General features: G+C 38.7%; 4 protein-coding genes across 9 annotated transcripts; 2 read left to right on the top strand and 2 right to left on the bottom strand.

Moving 5' to 3' along the window:
- The first annotated feature begins 347 nt into the window (after window positions 1–347).
- Window positions 348–2,789, top strand: LOC137957107 (uncharacterized). 6 transcript variants are annotated; one of them, XM_068804823.1, is made up of 7 exons: window positions 348–644; window positions 749–901; window positions 1,205–1,260; window positions 1,520–1,604; window positions 1,754–1,804; window positions 2,106–2,153; window positions 2,269–2,789. In XM_068804823.1, the coding sequence occupies exons 2-7, from the start codon at window positions 793–795 to the stop codon at window positions 2,277–2,279; spliced, it is 360 nt and encodes a 119-aa protein (XP_068660924.1). In that variant the 5' UTR covers window positions 348–644; window positions 749–792; the 3' UTR covers window positions 2,280–2,789. The 6 variants fall into 6 exon arrangements, 5 of the variants coding, with proteins under 5 accessions (XP_068660924.1, XP_068660926.1, XP_068660922.1 ...); XM_068804825.1 differs by lacking the exon at window positions 2,106–2,153; XM_068804821.1 differs by having other exon boundaries at window positions 2,106–2,789.
- Window positions 2,790–4,491: 1,702 nt separating this feature from the next.
- Window positions 4,492–5,561, bottom strand: LOC137955180 (glutathione transferase GST 23-like). Its single transcript, XM_068802049.1, has 2 exons — window positions 4,989–5,561; window positions 4,492–4,851 (listed from the first exon to the last, which is right to left on the bottom strand). Exons 1-2 carry the CDS (start codon window positions 5,286–5,288, stop codon window positions 4,492–4,494), a joined length of 660 nt encoding a protein of 219 aa, XP_068658150.1. The 5' UTR covers window positions 5,289–5,561.
- Window positions 5,562–5,806: 245 nt separating this feature from the next.
- LOC137956778 (uncharacterized) lies at window positions 5,807–9,366 on the bottom strand. Its single transcript, XM_068804400.1, has 2 exons — window positions 9,136–9,366; window positions 5,807–6,187 (listed from the first exon to the last, which is right to left on the bottom strand). Exons 1-2 carry the CDS (start codon window positions 9,334–9,336, stop codon window positions 6,005–6,007), a joined length of 384 nt encoding a protein of 127 aa, XP_068660501.1. The 5' UTR covers window positions 9,337–9,366; the 3' UTR covers window positions 5,807–6,004.
- Window positions 9,367–11,706: 2,340 nt separating this feature from the next.
- On the top strand, window positions 11,707–15,473 carry LOC137955642 (F-box protein At2g32560-like). The gene is made up of 5 exons (XM_068802674.1): window positions 11,707–13,260; window positions 13,598–13,677; window positions 14,043–14,221; window positions 14,431–14,505; window positions 14,974–15,473. Exons 1-5 carry the CDS (start codon window positions 12,586–12,588, stop codon window positions 15,159–15,161), a joined length of 1,197 nt encoding a protein of 398 aa, XP_068658775.1. The 5' UTR covers window positions 11,707–12,585; the 3' UTR covers window positions 15,162–15,473.
- Window positions 15,474–16,146: the final 673 nt, after the last annotated feature.

Raw genomic sequence — 16,146 nt, 5'->3', positions numbered from 1 at the left:
GAGTGAATTCATATTGTTCGATGTGTGAATTCAATGCCACGACAGCCTGATGTAATTCAACGAGTGAAAGTGAATTCATATTGTTCAACGTGTAAATTCACTTTCACTCATTGAATTACATCAGGCTGTCGTGGCATTGAACCAAGCCAATTTACAAGTGGCTCAATTTTGGCTCGGTTTGATTCAATTTACTCGGATCTCCGTTCGCTTCGAGATTTCGCTTCGAGATCCGGCTAATTTGAGTTAACGAGCGGAACTCGACCCATTCATGCTTCCGTTCGAAAGTTCGAGCTGGGTCAACTTAACGAGGGCTCGGGATTCGGCGAGTCGGTAGCAAGAGCACCGCGGGAGGTCGACTTCAGTTTCTCTCTTCCATTTCGTCTCTGGCACCGGCACTCTGCTTTCGTTCTCTCGGCGGGAATCAGTGGATCAGAAACGGCGTTTTTCAGGATGCAATTCGGCGAAAATGGGGGGTTTTGGTCTTCTTATTCCTCATTCTCCCTCTTCGATTCCTCGTTCGCTGTCTCAGTGGCGGATTTTTTTCCTCTTAGATATCTTCATCTGCGATTTCTTCCTCTCTCAACTTCTCCTCTTTGATTTCTTCATCCGAAGTTTTTCCTCGCCAACGGAAGTGACAGAAAGAGGTAAGTTGTTTTACTTAATCTTCTGGGTATTTTTTTCGTCGCCGACCTAACACTTATTTTTTTTCATTTTTATCTTCTGTATTCCATTATTTATCTTCAATCAGACGAACGCTTAATGATGAGGCTGTTTTAGGAGCTCCTTCCTATAATGGCTCTCAGCCTCTCCCCTACTGTTGATTTTTATGTTTTTAATGGAGGTTTACCTTTAGCTCTTACTTCTAAGAGGAGTACTGTGCTAGATACTTTCGGCAAAAATGGTGAGTTGATTTAGTTAGCTGAATTTTTTTTTTTTTTGCTTTGTTTGCATGGAGTCGCATCTCATCGTTTTGGCTTCAATGGAATCTACTTTTAGAGTTTTTTTGCTCTGCATACTTGTTCCTTTTTTTGATTTATTTATTTGCCAGCCTTGATTTTGTTTTTATTGTTTTATGATAGTTAGATTGGTTATGTTGGAGTACTTGTAAGTCGGGATTTTGATTATATGGCGCTTATTTTCGAGTTACTATTGTGTTTTGGTGCTTCCAAACGATATCGATCTGCTTAATCCTCCTGTTGAGAAGTTTCTAAGAAGACTCCGAGAGCTTTTTGGGCATTTCGAAGGCTAGGCTATATGCAGGTATCATATCCTTGCCATCACATTTTTCACTCCAATTGATAAAATGCGTGTTGCTGTTCATTGCTCCGGTGGTCTCTCCATTGTCACTAGACAAGATTAACTAACTGAAAAACAGAAAGGAATAATGACTGCAGTATCTCGACTGTTCTAAATCAACGAAGTTACTTCCGCTTCCACATCTTGAATATCCAAATTTGTCAGAACTTGCTTCCAACTCTAAAGCACGAGTCATGACTATCTATTTATTTCATTCTTTTAGGTACATCAGAAAAAAATGGTCAGAAGCAGTTCAGAGCCTTCAACATGCCATTCGGGGTTATCCAAGTTGCTCAGATTTATGGGAGGTACCTTGCTTTTAAAGACATTTGCACTTCTAATGTTTTAACTTTTTTAAAAAAGAAATTGAATTTTATTTTAATTTACTCTAGATTTCATATTAATGAGTTTAAAAAGGAAGCCTTGTTTACACAATCATGTATATTATGGTTGTCAGGCACTTGGTCTTGCATCTCAGCGGCTGGGCATGTTTACTGCTGCTTTAAAGGTATGCTTTCTGTAATTGTTGACAGTTCTCTACTAGTTCCAGTAGATTTAATTTCCTCTATTTGGGCATGAAAATATCATTCTATGGTTGAAAGGGATTAACTTAGTTCGTTCTTGCTCAAAGTTTTTGCATTCTGAAGTCTGTATCAGGGGAATACAGACTTCAGAATGCAGAAACTTTCTTAGCATTCAATTGTGTATTGTTTCAGGGAGCTGAGCAATTTCAGAATGCCCTGAAGATTGTACCTAATAATGTAGCTGCCCAGTATGGGCTTGCTTCTGCCCTTCTTGGTTTATCTCAGGATTTCATCAAGTCTGGTGCATATTTTTGGGCAGCTTCTCTCTTGGAGGTCCTTTTGTATTTATTATTTATTATTTTTTTCTTTCTTTTTTTTGTTTATGAAATTTTACCGTTTTGTAGATGAATCATGACTTACATTGAAACTAGTAATTGTAAAACTGTAGGAGGCATCTGAGGTTGCTAAAGTAAGTACCTGCTTTGGCTTGAAATAATTCTTCTGTCTGGAAATTGCTGGGCAACATCAAGGTATAAGTTTTTCTTAAGTTATTTACTGAGTTTGAAGAAGGTTTTAGTGTCTCCATCAGACCCTATTTCACTGTTATCTAGCAGCATTTTTGTGTCTGTGACAGTATCTATCTTGTTGATGGTCTCTCGTTACATTCACAACACAATGCGTGACAAAATTTAGTGATTTTTGGTTTATCAGTGCCTACTTTTTTCCATTGAGTTTTTTGAGGAATAGGAGTATTAGTAAACAGAGCAATAGGAAGGAGAATGAGATGACAAAGTCTTTCAATCGAAGTACTTGAAGGAGGCTCGTTGAAATTGTTTTTCAGTCTGGATTATAATATCCCTCATGAAATTTTCTTTTTGAGTTGTTTTTAACTGTTTGTTCGATTCCATGCATGTCAATGGTGCATTAGTTATTTGGGGTGATGTGTATTGAACTATTCCTAGTTGTGTTTTTATGCTGCTTTGCATCTTCTTCCTTGTTATAATAATTTTATATATAATTTATTTGACTTGTATTTTTTAAAAAAATTTAAATATATATTGGACCTTTAGCTCGAGCTCTAACTCAATTAAAATTATTGGACTTGAACTAGATTACAATTTTAGGCTTGAGGCTAGGCTCGACTTGAGCTCGAGTTCGAAATATTACAATCAAGCTCGACTCGAACATAGGCTGGTTCGGGCTCGACTCGATGTCACCTCTCATAGTCGGGTTGTTGAAAGGAAGCTGGAGAAAAAAAAAAATCTGCAACCACTCGCGACCTGTGGTGATTTCACTCCCCCTTTTGCAACCTCTCCCCAGCAACGTTCTCGACTTCATTGCAGTGTCACCGTATATGACGACAATAGTCTTCCCTCGAAACCTCTGGATGAAGGGAAGGGACTCCTAGAGGATATCGACTTGTGTCTGGCCTGGTGTTTGGGCATCAGCGGTAGTCGATAGTGTCGTGACAGGAAGAGAGGACTTCAATCTAGAGGTTTTAGGGGCAGATAGAGGAAATGCGAGATTAGGGTTTTGATGGGTTTTGAAAAGTCGGAGAGGAGGGGAAACTGCAAGGGGCTTGACTATGAGCATCTTGTTATTCTTCGTCTGGTCCTCTCTCTTCAAAGAAAGGGAAAAAAAACTACCTCATTCTTCCCTATTTCTTGCTTCTTCTCCCTAATTACAGGGAAGGAGAGCTTTTGGTCTCTCGTGTTGTGAAGCCGGAAAGAAAGCAACGGAGGCAAGGGTTATGAGTAGTGCTAGAAGAAGAGCTGAGTATGCGAAATGGAGAGAATTAAAAGTAGGAAGGTTGCAGAGAACAAGGACCAAGAGTCACCCTATTCGATCCCCTTTGTCGATTTAGCACAACTTAATATTTCGTTCTCGACTTTGGCGATTTAGAGGATAATGTGGACACTCAATGAAGTATTTAGAGGGAGTGTGTAGTATAATCTGCAAGAGCATCGTATTTTTGACATGTATTAACAAGTCAGATGTGGCAAAATTATTGATTATTATGTTTTAATGGTATTAAATATTTTTTTGGTTGTATTTTGTATGTAAAGTTGTAGGTTTTGTATATTAAATGGGTGACTGAGTTATATTTTTATTATTACGATGTTTGCATAGTACGTTAGATAATGAATTTAAACAAATATAACTGCGTATATAGTTAGTTTAAGAGTGAGAATTTAAACACTTTTAATATATAATAATTGTATTAAGTTTTTGGATATTATAAAAATAAGTATTTGTGTAAAATTTTATAATATCCTTTTTATATAACAATTTCATATTTAGATATTATAAAATTATAATTTGAATACAATTTTAATAGTGTAAAAGTAAGTATTTGTTTAATTATTATATTTAATATTTTCTATTTATTAACATATATTAACTTAATTTTCTAAAATTCAGACATATCAAAATATTTTATTAATAAATAATCATTGGTGTATACTAATACAAACAATTATTTTATATTATATTTTTTATTTTGCACAGTAACACAAACAATTGATTCATGTTGACTTCCTCCCCTCCGAAACTATGACTCCCTCCTGAACTATGACTCGTACTCACTTCACGTCAGGAAACATCTCACGCCAACGGTATATAGGTACTAGTATCTGGGAAGAAACGAAAGGCCAACGAAAGACCAGTTCCGTCACTGGTTTCCAACACCGGACAGTTCTAGTCTTTTTCCACGAAGATGAGAAAGCAATTTCTCTCTAGGAGGGAGGCACTGTTTCAACACAGGAATATCAAGGATGTCCTGGAACCATTTCTTCAGTGCAGGAGCTTCGTTTTCATCAATTATTTTCAGACCGAGGATTTCTTCGATCATGGGAGTCCAGTAAGCAATCCAACCGGCAACTATGTCCACGAAGCCAACGCTATCACCTCCAAAGAACTTCTTCCCTTCGAGTCCTTGTTCAAGTGTTTTCAGAGTCTTCCCAGCTTCTTTAACTGCTTCCTCCAGTTCTTTCCCACTTTTGCGGAAGGTTTCCACAAGTGCCGGGTAGATCTGCAACAATAAATTAACAAGCATTCTATGCTTGAGAATCATATGATATTTTATCTTTCTGATCTTTTACTGGAACTTGTATATATCAGTAACCTCTAGATATACATGAATATTGAAAAGGAAAATCATTGTCGTACCTTATCATCTGCGAATTTCGCCCAGAAGCGTGCTCTAGCTCTCTGGTAAGGATCTTCAGGCAATAATTTGTTCTCTTTACTTATCTCATCGAGGTACTCGAGGATAATCAGAGACTCGGGAATGGGTTTCCCACCATGCACGAGCACAGGAATCTGCTTGTGAATTGGATTATACTTCATAATCAAAGGGCTCGATCTGGGTTCAAATTCTTCGATATACTCGTATTCGATTCCTTTCAGTTTCAGAGACCACTCTACTCTTAGAGCCAACGGGGATGGCCAGCATCCGATCAGCTGCATCTCATTCGACGCTATCTTCTTCCTGATCTTCACGAGCTTCTCCTATCAATGCTTCAGCTGTTTTTGTTGTTGTTGTGTCTGGAGAACCAATTTGCTTAAATATAAGCAGAGTAGGTAGAGAGTTTCGGCTGAAATTTCCTTCGTGAAAACTGAAAAGTCAATGAACCCGTTGTTGTAGTCTGGAGATGACCGAAGTCGCTTAAATAAAAGCAGAGTAGGTGGAAAGCTTCGGCTGAAATTTCCTTCGTGGAAACTGGAAAGTCCATGAACCCTTGGTTCATTGACGGACAGGTTAGAAATTGCAACCACGTACTTCTTTTAGATCCCGTTAGTACGTTCGTTTGGAATATATATCCAACAAAGCATTTTTGCTGGAATTGACTTCTCACTCAGCTAGGTTATCCTTGGCAAATCTGCTTTAGTTCATTGCTAGCCTAAATCTGCTTCTGAACGTATGAACTGCAGGCCGACCTGAGACTCCAAATTTGTATTAGATAATTATGTTAAGAAAATACACAGAAATAAAGTAGATAATTATTTCTCACTTACTTTAAAGTTGACAACTATAGACCAGTAAGAGGTTACACAACATTAGTTCAAGAAAATTTGGGCATTGAATGTCTGGCTTCAAAATTGGACCTCAAATGCCAAGATAACAACAATAAATATACAAATGATCTTAGGATGTATTTCCACCGCTTATAAAATTGACACATCTACTTATTTTCAGTCTTGGAGTCGTCCACATTTTGCTTGGGAACAGGTTGAATCCTAACATATGGATTCCTTGTCAAAGTCTCTCCTCTTAGAGCAGCCACATACCGGTCATTTGTGTTCTCCTTTCGCTGCAGTTCTCCAAGAAATTCCGCAAGCCTTTCTTGATTAACTTTACCCATCATCTATTGGACATACACAAGTTCAGAAAATGTAGAGAAGCAGGTATGATAACAAATTGTGTCAAATACACTACAGTAACAGCAACTAAAAGATAAGTAAAAACTTAGTTCTGCAACTTTAAACTCATCCAACTTTCACATAGTGCTTTTGTTACATGTATATCAGAAAAGTAACTTGAAGATTGAGTTACAACCTAGAAAGTTCTCAAAAAGAATAAAAGCATTGAAAGTTAAGTCTTAAAAAACCTGTGATAGGTCTATTTTTATTATGGAACTTACATATCTTGCATATGTCCAGTGCAGGAGTGATGCTTACTCATTCTTTTTTATTTTAAGGATTTCAAAAACCTTGTTTTATATGGTTGACATGATTTCAGGTAACTTCTTGCTGCTATTGATCTCAAAAAGTGAAGAGTAAATCCAATTTCACAGTCATTGCTAGATTGTTGACAGTACTATAACTAGAAGGTATGTACAGTTTCATAATGTCTCTAACCTGTAAAGAAACAGCAATAACAATAACAACAGCATAAACATACAAAATCTTACAGAAAAACCCAAAATTGTCATAAAAAACTAAATTATTTTTTTCTAAAAGAAAAAGGATACTCTCTCTCTCTCTCTCTCTCTCTCTCTCTCTCTCTAAAAAAAAGAAACAAAGAAAACAAAGAAACAAAGAAAGGCAGTCTGCTGCTTACCATTAGTGGTAGAGTAAGGCAAAAATAAGCACATTAAACATCAGAAGCATACCAGAAATTTGTGGATAAATGTAGTCATGCAACAAAGGTTGTAAAGCACATCTTCAAAACAAAAATTCATCATTAGAGCATTGTTATTTGGCTTTCTTTTTAAGTCACCCATAGTGATTTTCTTCAGTGTCAATCTCTGCACTTTTCTTGCTGGACCCTCAACTGTCATCTACGAAGCTCTTCTAACCAATGCATTTGTGGGTGCCTGTTGAACAAGTCAAACCATCCTATATAGGTGCTTTCCTAATTCTTCTTCCAAACATTCATTTCTAATTTGACCATCCTAATTTGATAAATGTTCATGTCAAGATTTTCAACTCTTTCTACATACAAATGTCACAAATGACATGCTAGTCTCCACTAACAGCCATCAAACATTTATTTTATGAGCTAAACCCTCTTCCTGCTTTGAATACTTGAACCTCAAGCTGCACACGAGACAACTCTCTTGGATTTGTCCATCAAAATTACAGCTCATAAATTCAATTACTGATAGCTAAAATGTAATCCTTTTCTCTCCATTTTTCTAGTTTCCTATTTTTGCATTTCTAGGCCCATTATATCCACATATAACAAGAAGCGTCTCTTGAATATTAGTCACGAGTTTTCTCCGCAGTAACAGCTGAAACATTTGATCCTAACAGCGGATTAAAAGTGTAACCGCGTCATGGTAAAGTTATTTGCTACTCTCCATCCTACGAAGACCATATGTAGGCTTCTTCTCCTATCACAACATTTCCCTATTAAGTTGTCTAAGAGAAAAATTTGGCCATAATTTGTCTCCCTAGCATATAAAACCAACTGAGTACACACATATGGTAATCTGCCCACCTTTTTGCTGTCGCACAATCCCATCATCTCATGGTGTGCCTAATCAACTTAACATCCTACCAAGTATTAAACCTTTGGATGTCTCCCTTGTTCCTGAATATAAGCACCATATTTTCTCTATATCCATCCGGCGATTTCCCTCCCTTTCAATATTTTGTCAATTTGTCTTACTAACATTCCTATGTCCATCACCAAGCCACCAAAGTTTTTACTTTCCAGCCTACATTCTCCAACCTTCATATGCAGCACATATATGTTGAAATACTTCAATCTCAAATGCAATTTTGCTTGAGGAATCACTTAAACTAATTGCATCCAGACAGTGTGAAGAAAACAGAAATGCCCTGCAACCATCCTTCGTTGGCAGAAGGCTGAGGACCAAGAACAAGATTGAACTAGATTTCTTTTCAGATTTTGGGCAGGTAACAATTTGGTTATAAAACCATGTTAGTTCGCTCAGGAACCCAAATTGGATTCACACAATGCATTTAAAAAATTTCTCATATTTCGCTATCTCTGTCTCTCTCACAGTGGCTCAGTAAGTAGCTGATTTTTTTTCCATAGTCTATACAGAGATGCAATAAGCAGCACTCCTATGTATGTCAGAGATATCACTGCTCACACGAATTGGCTCCTTTTCAAGTCAATTTGGGGTGCAAATACTTTTTTGACGTTGTCTAATGACTATCTTAATGGCAATGTCAGCAAAAATGGAGCAGGGCAAAGGCATAGTTGGCAAAGGTTCCTGATGAGATCACAAGTCGAGCATTACAACTACCAAAGCATGCACAAGCCCCTGGTACTCAAGACAAGGTGGCAAACTTTTCTTCACTAGGCCACCAATCCCACCAGAAGCATTAGGTTTTCGGTCCGCAGAATTCCCATTGGGAATTCCAGGTCTCAGGCGATGACTAGTCCAGACAGCGTAAAAGAAAAGAACAACAGAAGGTTTTCCACCTACAACTGCAAATATGCTAGACAGCCAAAAAATTATATTTACTACGAGAAGCTCCGTTCTTTGTCAAGTCACTATGTGTTCTAGGCTCTATACCTCAATAGTTAGTATCAGAGCTTCGAGCCCCTAATAAACTGCACTTCAGTTGTCAAAGTACAGATCTTGACTTCGCATTAAACCAGTGAAATCAGAAGGGAACACATTTACATCCTCTCAAACAAATTACTCAATGACCTTCGCCTTAAATTGCGATCCTTTCAACCAAATCAGAGAACAAACCTTCTTACAAGTTCAATCTTTTAGAGGAATAACAATAACCTAACCAATGGGGAGGATAAACAAAACTAAGAGGATTTCTGAAAAAAAAACCCTAATTGCAAAGACAGAGCAAGAAAACGGAAGGTAGTGAAGAGTACCAGGGATTCAGGTCGGGCATTTTTGCGGAGTTGGGCCTCGAGCTGCTCATTGCGAGTATTGGTTAGCTGCATAACACCATAGCCAATGACGCCGGGGACGACACCGCACAGCATGGCAAAGGTAACAAAGAAAGGCTTCGAGTCTCGGGTCCTCCGTACCAGCCATCTCCATGCTTCGCTCTTATCCCATAAGATCGACATCTTGCCGCTTCTCCCTCTTCCTGCTCGGCAGTAACCTCTCTTTTCAGTCCTTGGACCCGAAAAGGTTCTATTTAAGGGCAAATTAAAGCTGGATTGAACCGGTCCAACAAAAGCCTAAATTAAAGCTGGGCCCATTTTTTCACTCTATTTGTTGTGTTTGTATTTATATTAGAAATACTTCATTTTTTTATAAATAATGAAAAATAAGATTAAAAGTAAAGGTAGTGTTTTTTGGTTTATTTTTTTTATATTTTTTTAATTGTTTAATTTTTAATATTTTTAAAGGTAAGAAAATCATGAAAAAATAAAGTGTCTCGCACAAATTTGAAGCAAAAAACAACATGGCTATGTTAATGAGTGTCTCCTCACCATCGTCCCTCCCCCCAATCCCATTGAGGAAACCCACTTTCTTCACATGGGCGTGTGGGGAAAGCGATAAATGTTCCTTTTGGGTTTGGGGTGACTGAGTGGATCAGGTTCCTTCCTCAATGGTGCACCAAACCTCCTTTCATGGCGGCACACATTATGTCATCATAGATACTTATCTCTAAGTGGGTCACGTGGCTTCTTCTGGACAGCTATTAGTGGTAATCACTAGTCCCTAAAAGCAGAGTGATACCTAACCATCACTCATGAGTCACCCTTGTGGTGGGTCTCTCTCTTACCTAAATCACACAACGAGGCCAATCATAATATCTGCCGTGAATCTCTTCCTCATTAGGGTCACGGGTCTTTGGCTGGCGGCTCCACCGCGATGTCAACACCTATGTCGCCCTCTTATGCCGACCGGAAGATGGCGCTTTCTATCTATCATTTCTCCCACTACTAATCACAAATTATAACAATCCTCACCTCCATCGTTGGAAGAAAACGAGTCATTCACAGAGCGTCCAATGAGATCTGGTCTGTTTGTAATTACTAAAAAAATAGAAAAATATATAAGAATTATTGGTGTTAGGCTTTATGGATTCCATGCAATAAAGTTGACATCACACCAATCCAAGGGCTCAATAATGGCGAGTTTCTTAATCAAGATGGTGGTTTTGAAGGAGGTAACTAGTGTGGTGTCCACCCATTGTAAAAGCGTAGCTTAAGATTTGGAAGATCGAATAAAAATGGTTAAACAAGGTTCCATCAACGAGACACTAGGCCACTGTGTGTAATGTCTGCTACTTGCCCTTGTGTGTTCGGACATAACAAAAGCATTATTGTGAAGATAATATTATTCAACGTTAATGTAGGGGAGTCAGGGGGAAAATCTTGTTCCCTCCTCTCCAGGATTGCCCGAGTTATAATAGGTCGTTCAAGTAGTCGGTTTGGTTTGGAGCATCCAATCAATCTTGTATTTGACTCATCCATAGACTTCTTGTGAATCAATTCTGGTTTAGCATGCTATACTACTAAGTTTGGTGTTAATGTTAATAATACATGGTTAATACTCATGCTTCAAATGAGGGTTTTCTCTATCCTCTTTGATTAAAACGGAAAAACAATTAATAGTAGGAAAAAAATGGGTCTGTTTTGAACCCCATGGAAAAAAAATGAGAATTTAACTATTATTATTTTCAAAAATAATTAATAAAAAAGAGAATTTGATCATTATCTTATTTATACTATGATCAAATTCTTATTTTCCTGATCAATTTCAGCCGAAAAAACTAGTTGGAAGTGTACATATTTCATACTAGTGTTTGTACTTGTTCATTGCATTTGGGTTACGAGGGGGCCAGGATGGTACATTGAATGTACTCGGCGCACTAGGCAGAGTCTGGCATACACCATAAATGTATTCATAGATGAGAAGTACGAGAAAGATTGTTGAAGATTATGTGACTTTCTAATAACTGTTCTTCGTGATCGGGTGAAATTTAATTTTGAGGGAAGAAGATTAGAATGGAAGGAAATTCCAGCTGCTTCCAAGTTACAGACGACTGTGACAAATCGAGGATACTATCCTTTTTTAAGGAAGCTGAATTATCTAATTCGTGATGGTCGTCCAGAGGTCTAAATGAAGAGAAAAGGCCAATAATGGAAAAGGGGGTTGGGGAAAATGACGAGGGGCATTGGAAGTTCGGGACTTTCATTGGGGGTGTCACCTTATCCTAAACTTAAAGCTTGCCCCACCGCAGGGTCGCAGAGAACGACTGTGGTGGTGGTGGTGATGGTGGATGCAGAGGGCCTAGAAGTGGTATTTTCTCTGGTTTGGCCGATTTTTCGGTAAAAAATTGTTAGAGAGGTTGGTTGGGTGGTTGGTTGGGAGTTAGGAACAGGTGGGTGTTTCTGATTGGGCCATATATGTTCCAGTACCCTCTAAAAATACGTTAAAAGAAGATCCGAAATCAGTCTTTTTGTTTTCCTGTTCTTCATCTCTCCTCGTTCCCTGAGTTCGTATTCTTTTCTGGTTTTCAGCTGCTGTCGTCAACGAAGAGGGACAGTGGGTTGGTGAAGGATTTGGTTGGCTGGGATGAAGATTTGGGTGAGGTTGAACTGAAGAGTGGAACCCACTCCTCATTCATCTTCGTCTTCTTCATCTCCAATTCCCCAGATTCTTCTCCCTCCCATCTTCATTTAAAAACTGGATTTGGGTGTTTGTAGGTGTTTGTTCTACCTAATTCAGACCTCGCCTCCACTACCCAAATCAGGTTGCTTCTTCTTTCTTTCTTCGTCTTTTTTAATAGGTATCGTCCCCCCGTCCCGTCGTACAAATTCTGAGATTTTAGGACATGGGTCTTTGAGAACTCCAAAGTGTCAGAGAAGCCCGTAAGCGAAACAGATCTGGGATCTCACATACCTAGTTGATTGGAAAAAAGAGGACCGCAATCCCATCGGTTGGGTCTCCTTCGGATCGACAGCTGGCCTGTTTGTCGGTACGGTCTGCGATATGGCGGACAATAATTCACCGTATGTGGATGCCAGCAGAGGAAAGGACTTCGCTGTTCTACAGTTAAGCTGAAATTTTATAATCCGAAACCTCCCCCGGTGCTCCGGAGTGTGTAAAGATACTCTCTTTTGATAAGCCTAAAGAAGATCAGCGACGAAGCTCACCGGTCCCACTTAGTGGGCTTTCGTCGCGGAGGCAAATCCCCTTCCACCTCATTAATTCCTCCTAGGGATCTTCTGTTTATCAGGATCAAATTTCTTTCGTGCAAGTTTTATCGCCATTGCTTTCACGCAATTGGGTCCTTACGATGTATTGTGATTGTTGTCTTTAGCCTTTATGCCAAATCCGAATAGAATCTCCCTTATCTGATGCTTTTCCTCCTCATATCTTGCGTTTCCTTCTTCCTCCTCCTCTCCAAGTCTCTCTCCCTTCCACCCCTTCCCTCATGGGCAACTGAGATGAGACTATTGTCACTTCTCTTCTGGCAAGAATTCGTTTCATTGTTGCTGCACTGGGCGAGGAACAGTGGTCTTATCTTCAGTCTCTTTAAACGCTTGACAGCTTCATCAGCGATGTCTCTGAGAAAGAAGAGTTTTGCGAAAGTCGAAAATGTTGAGGAGGATCAATTGTCTATATTGGATTTGCCTGACTTGGCACTGGAAAGCATACTTGGGAGACTTTCCCCTCCAGGCCTCTGTACTATGGCAGGGGTGTGTACTTCTTTGAGAGATAGGTGTAGGAGTAATCATCTGTGGGAGAGACATATGAAGAAGAAGTGGGGGAGGGTGATCGGTCCAGCTGCTCAGAGGGAATGGCAATGGTTTATTGCATCAAGGAAGGATATAGTTGGGTCAGATGGAAGCAAGCCCAAAGGCTTGTCCTTGGGATCTCTCTCTTGTGTCTGGCCCCTCTCCTGGATCAGATCTAAGATCGGTGGTGCTAGCAAGCCCAGCTGTTCTTTGCCTGTTGACTCAATCATGTACTGCTACCACTCTCTTGAGAGTGGCAAGTTCTGGTTTCCTGCTCAGGTCTACAACCGGGAGGTATGTGATATGGTGTGCTTATGAAGTTTCTTTAATTTTTTACCTGTTCTTTCTTATTAATATCACAAACACCTGCTCTTCTTTTAGTACCGCGTACATGTTTTAGCACTTTTCTGGCAGATTGTGCCAGCATATGTCCAAAAATCTGGATCAGATTTGCTACGATTTCACTGTCTCCATGAGATTTAGGAATTGAAGAAGAATTTATCGAGAGTCTTTTGAGTGTTTGCTCAGTGGTTTGCATCTTCGAAGAAGTTTTCTTTTTGAAAGCCAACACTCAATGCTCCTTTCTTCTTGCTTTTCAACTAATTATTGGGAATTTTGTGCTGTTCTGCAGCATGGACATGTTGGGTTTATGCTGTCATGCTATGATGCTGAACTTAGTTACAATTCCCGCACTGACACCTTTCATGCAAGGTATGCTTGAAACTCCCTGCTGCTAACACTGCGTGTTTGTAAAAAGGATAAATCTATAGTGAAATCCTACAGGTTCTGTTTTGACATAACGGCATCTTTTTCAGAAAGAAAAAGAAACTTGTTTTCCTAATGTCCTTATTGATATTCATGAAGAATAGAGATAGTTGGGATTGTTAGGGATACTTGTGATTGCTGTGGTGCTCTCTTAAGCAATCTCCATTTATTTTTGTTGATAACCAGATTAAATAATTTTGAAATATCTTTTCCACTTGAAAGGAAATATATTTTTTGTTGCATGTATTCATTGAAATTGGTAGGTTTGTGGTCCTTCTTTTCTATTTCTGATGATTGCTCTTCCCTTACAGATATCCACCTCATGGACGCCGGACCATGGTGATCGAAGAAGGGGTGCAGTGGGAGAGATTGAGGGCTCCACCTGTTGACACCCCTGCTCACGATCTTCATGTGTCAGACTGTTTGAGTGATTTATGCCCTGGCGACCACATTGAGATTCAGTGGCGAAGAAACAAGGAATTTCCTTATGGTGTGTGGTTTTCACCTTCCAATGTCTACTTATTCACTTTGAGTTGATTACTTTTAACTCTCTGTTCTTTGTATTTTGTTTTAAAGACAAGACTCCTGGAATGCTCAACGAACAACAAAGTAGAATCGATAGGATTTAGGCCATATGCTTGTGCATTTTTTCAGGCAACAAAGTCTGACTTTTTGGTGTCCAACATGTTTTTTTTCCAGGTTGGTGGTATGGTGTGGTTGGTCATCTGGAAACCTGTGATGGAAATGAGCACTTTTGTCGTTGCCATGATAGTGGTAAGAAAATAAACGACTCTTTGGCTTCCAATTCCCTCCCTTCAACCGTTCATTGCTCAGGCCTTAATGCCATAGACTTTAGCTTGACTAGGTTTAGGTGCTTGATAAACAGAGAGTGAAGGTATGCATAGTCGGGAACTTTCGCAACTTCTCCTGAAACTGCTAATGGTGAATTTAGTGTTCTATTGCCATGCTTGATAACGGCTTCCATGAACTTTTGAGGATCTTTGTGTTTGTTGACTTGCATCTCCATTCCCTTTGAAGAGTTTGTTATAGCTTTGGGTCCCAAAGTCTTCTCCAAAAACAACATGAATCCTTAAAGAATTCTTTGATATGATTTTGATCTTGTGATCCTATTCATATAAATTACCCGAGGAACTGTAGAAATAGTAGTTTAACTTCAGGGTTTTTTTTTGTTTTTTTATGGAAGTTCAGAGACTTATTTTCTGATGGGTTAATGTTTGACAGATACAGTGATTCTTGAATTTAATCATTATACACCTGGCTCAAGATGGAGGCGAACAGCTGTGAATAGGAAACATCATAGGGAAGAAGGGGGTGAAACAGATGGTTTTTATGGAGGAATTAGGAAACTTCATAAGAAGGAGGAGATCTCCAAGTGGAGGCGGCTCTGGCCGGACGAAATTTTGGAATAACCAATTGCTTCCACCTTCCAATACCACGCGTCTTTGGCTGTATGCGTTATTGTTTAGCCTCAGGGGGTTCAATGTGTTTCTATGTTTCAATTTCTTCCACAATGAACAGAAATGTGCATTATTTTTTTAGAGAATTAAATTGATTTAGGAGATGAACATAGCCTATGGGCAACAAAGTGAGTGGGGTCAGAAGTTGGAGACGGAGGTCATGTAATTATTTTTCCCACCTGAGTGGAGTTATGCCGTTTCATGTGACCCTTATAATCTGCAAAATAATCCCACTTGTTAACACACATAATTGTTTACCTGATTTGAACATATTCGATCCAAATTCTGTTGCAGAGATATGAAGTAATAGTTTTTCCCTCCTCTGTATAAATCCCAAATTCTACAAAGGAAAAATACCACTTTCACAGGTGCATGAAATGTCTTAATGGGAGATGAGAGAGTTCTGTAAGAGTGTACTGTTTGTGGAAGGCCATCGCCATATATTGAAGATCTAAGGTGCCCAGTTATTGTTTGCTTAGGTTTCGATAATGCCCTTGGTTGAAAATTTATATCTCCTAAAAAAACTAGAAATATTTTTTAAGAAAATTCAGATAAAATCCTATTAGTGTCTTAATAGGAAATTATATGAAAATTTTTAGAAATTTCTAAGGGAAATTGAATACACCTGAAATAAAATGGAAATTAATAATTAATTTTATACATTATCATATTTTATCTGATAAATTTCAATAATAAAAATTTCAAATACAAAATTATCATGAAAATTTGTCATGGTTTCTTAATAAAAATTTTCAGATAGAAAAATGTTTCCAGGAAACATGAGGTGAACATGTGGCTTGAGATGTCTCGAGTAAACATACTCCAAAGATGCTTATTTATTGGTGGTTGGTTGCATGGTTGTTGCAACAAGAGACCAATTATTTAAGCTTCAATATGGCTGAAAACTGAACATTGAAGCCCCGAGTCTCTTTTCAGT

The sequence above is a fragment of the Aristolochia californica genome, unplaced genomic scaffold (assembly GCF_029961685.1).
Source record: "Aristolochia californica isolate CCGP_79_NKW_82.1479 unplaced genomic scaffold, dmAriCali1.0.hap1 SCAF_2, whole genome shotgun sequence".
NCBI lineage: Eukaryota > Viridiplantae > Streptophyta > Magnoliopsida > Piperales > Aristolochiaceae > Aristolochia > Aristolochia californica.
Note: the sequence above shows the minus strand (reverse complement) of the source record. Positions and strands in the feature narration are given on the sequence as shown.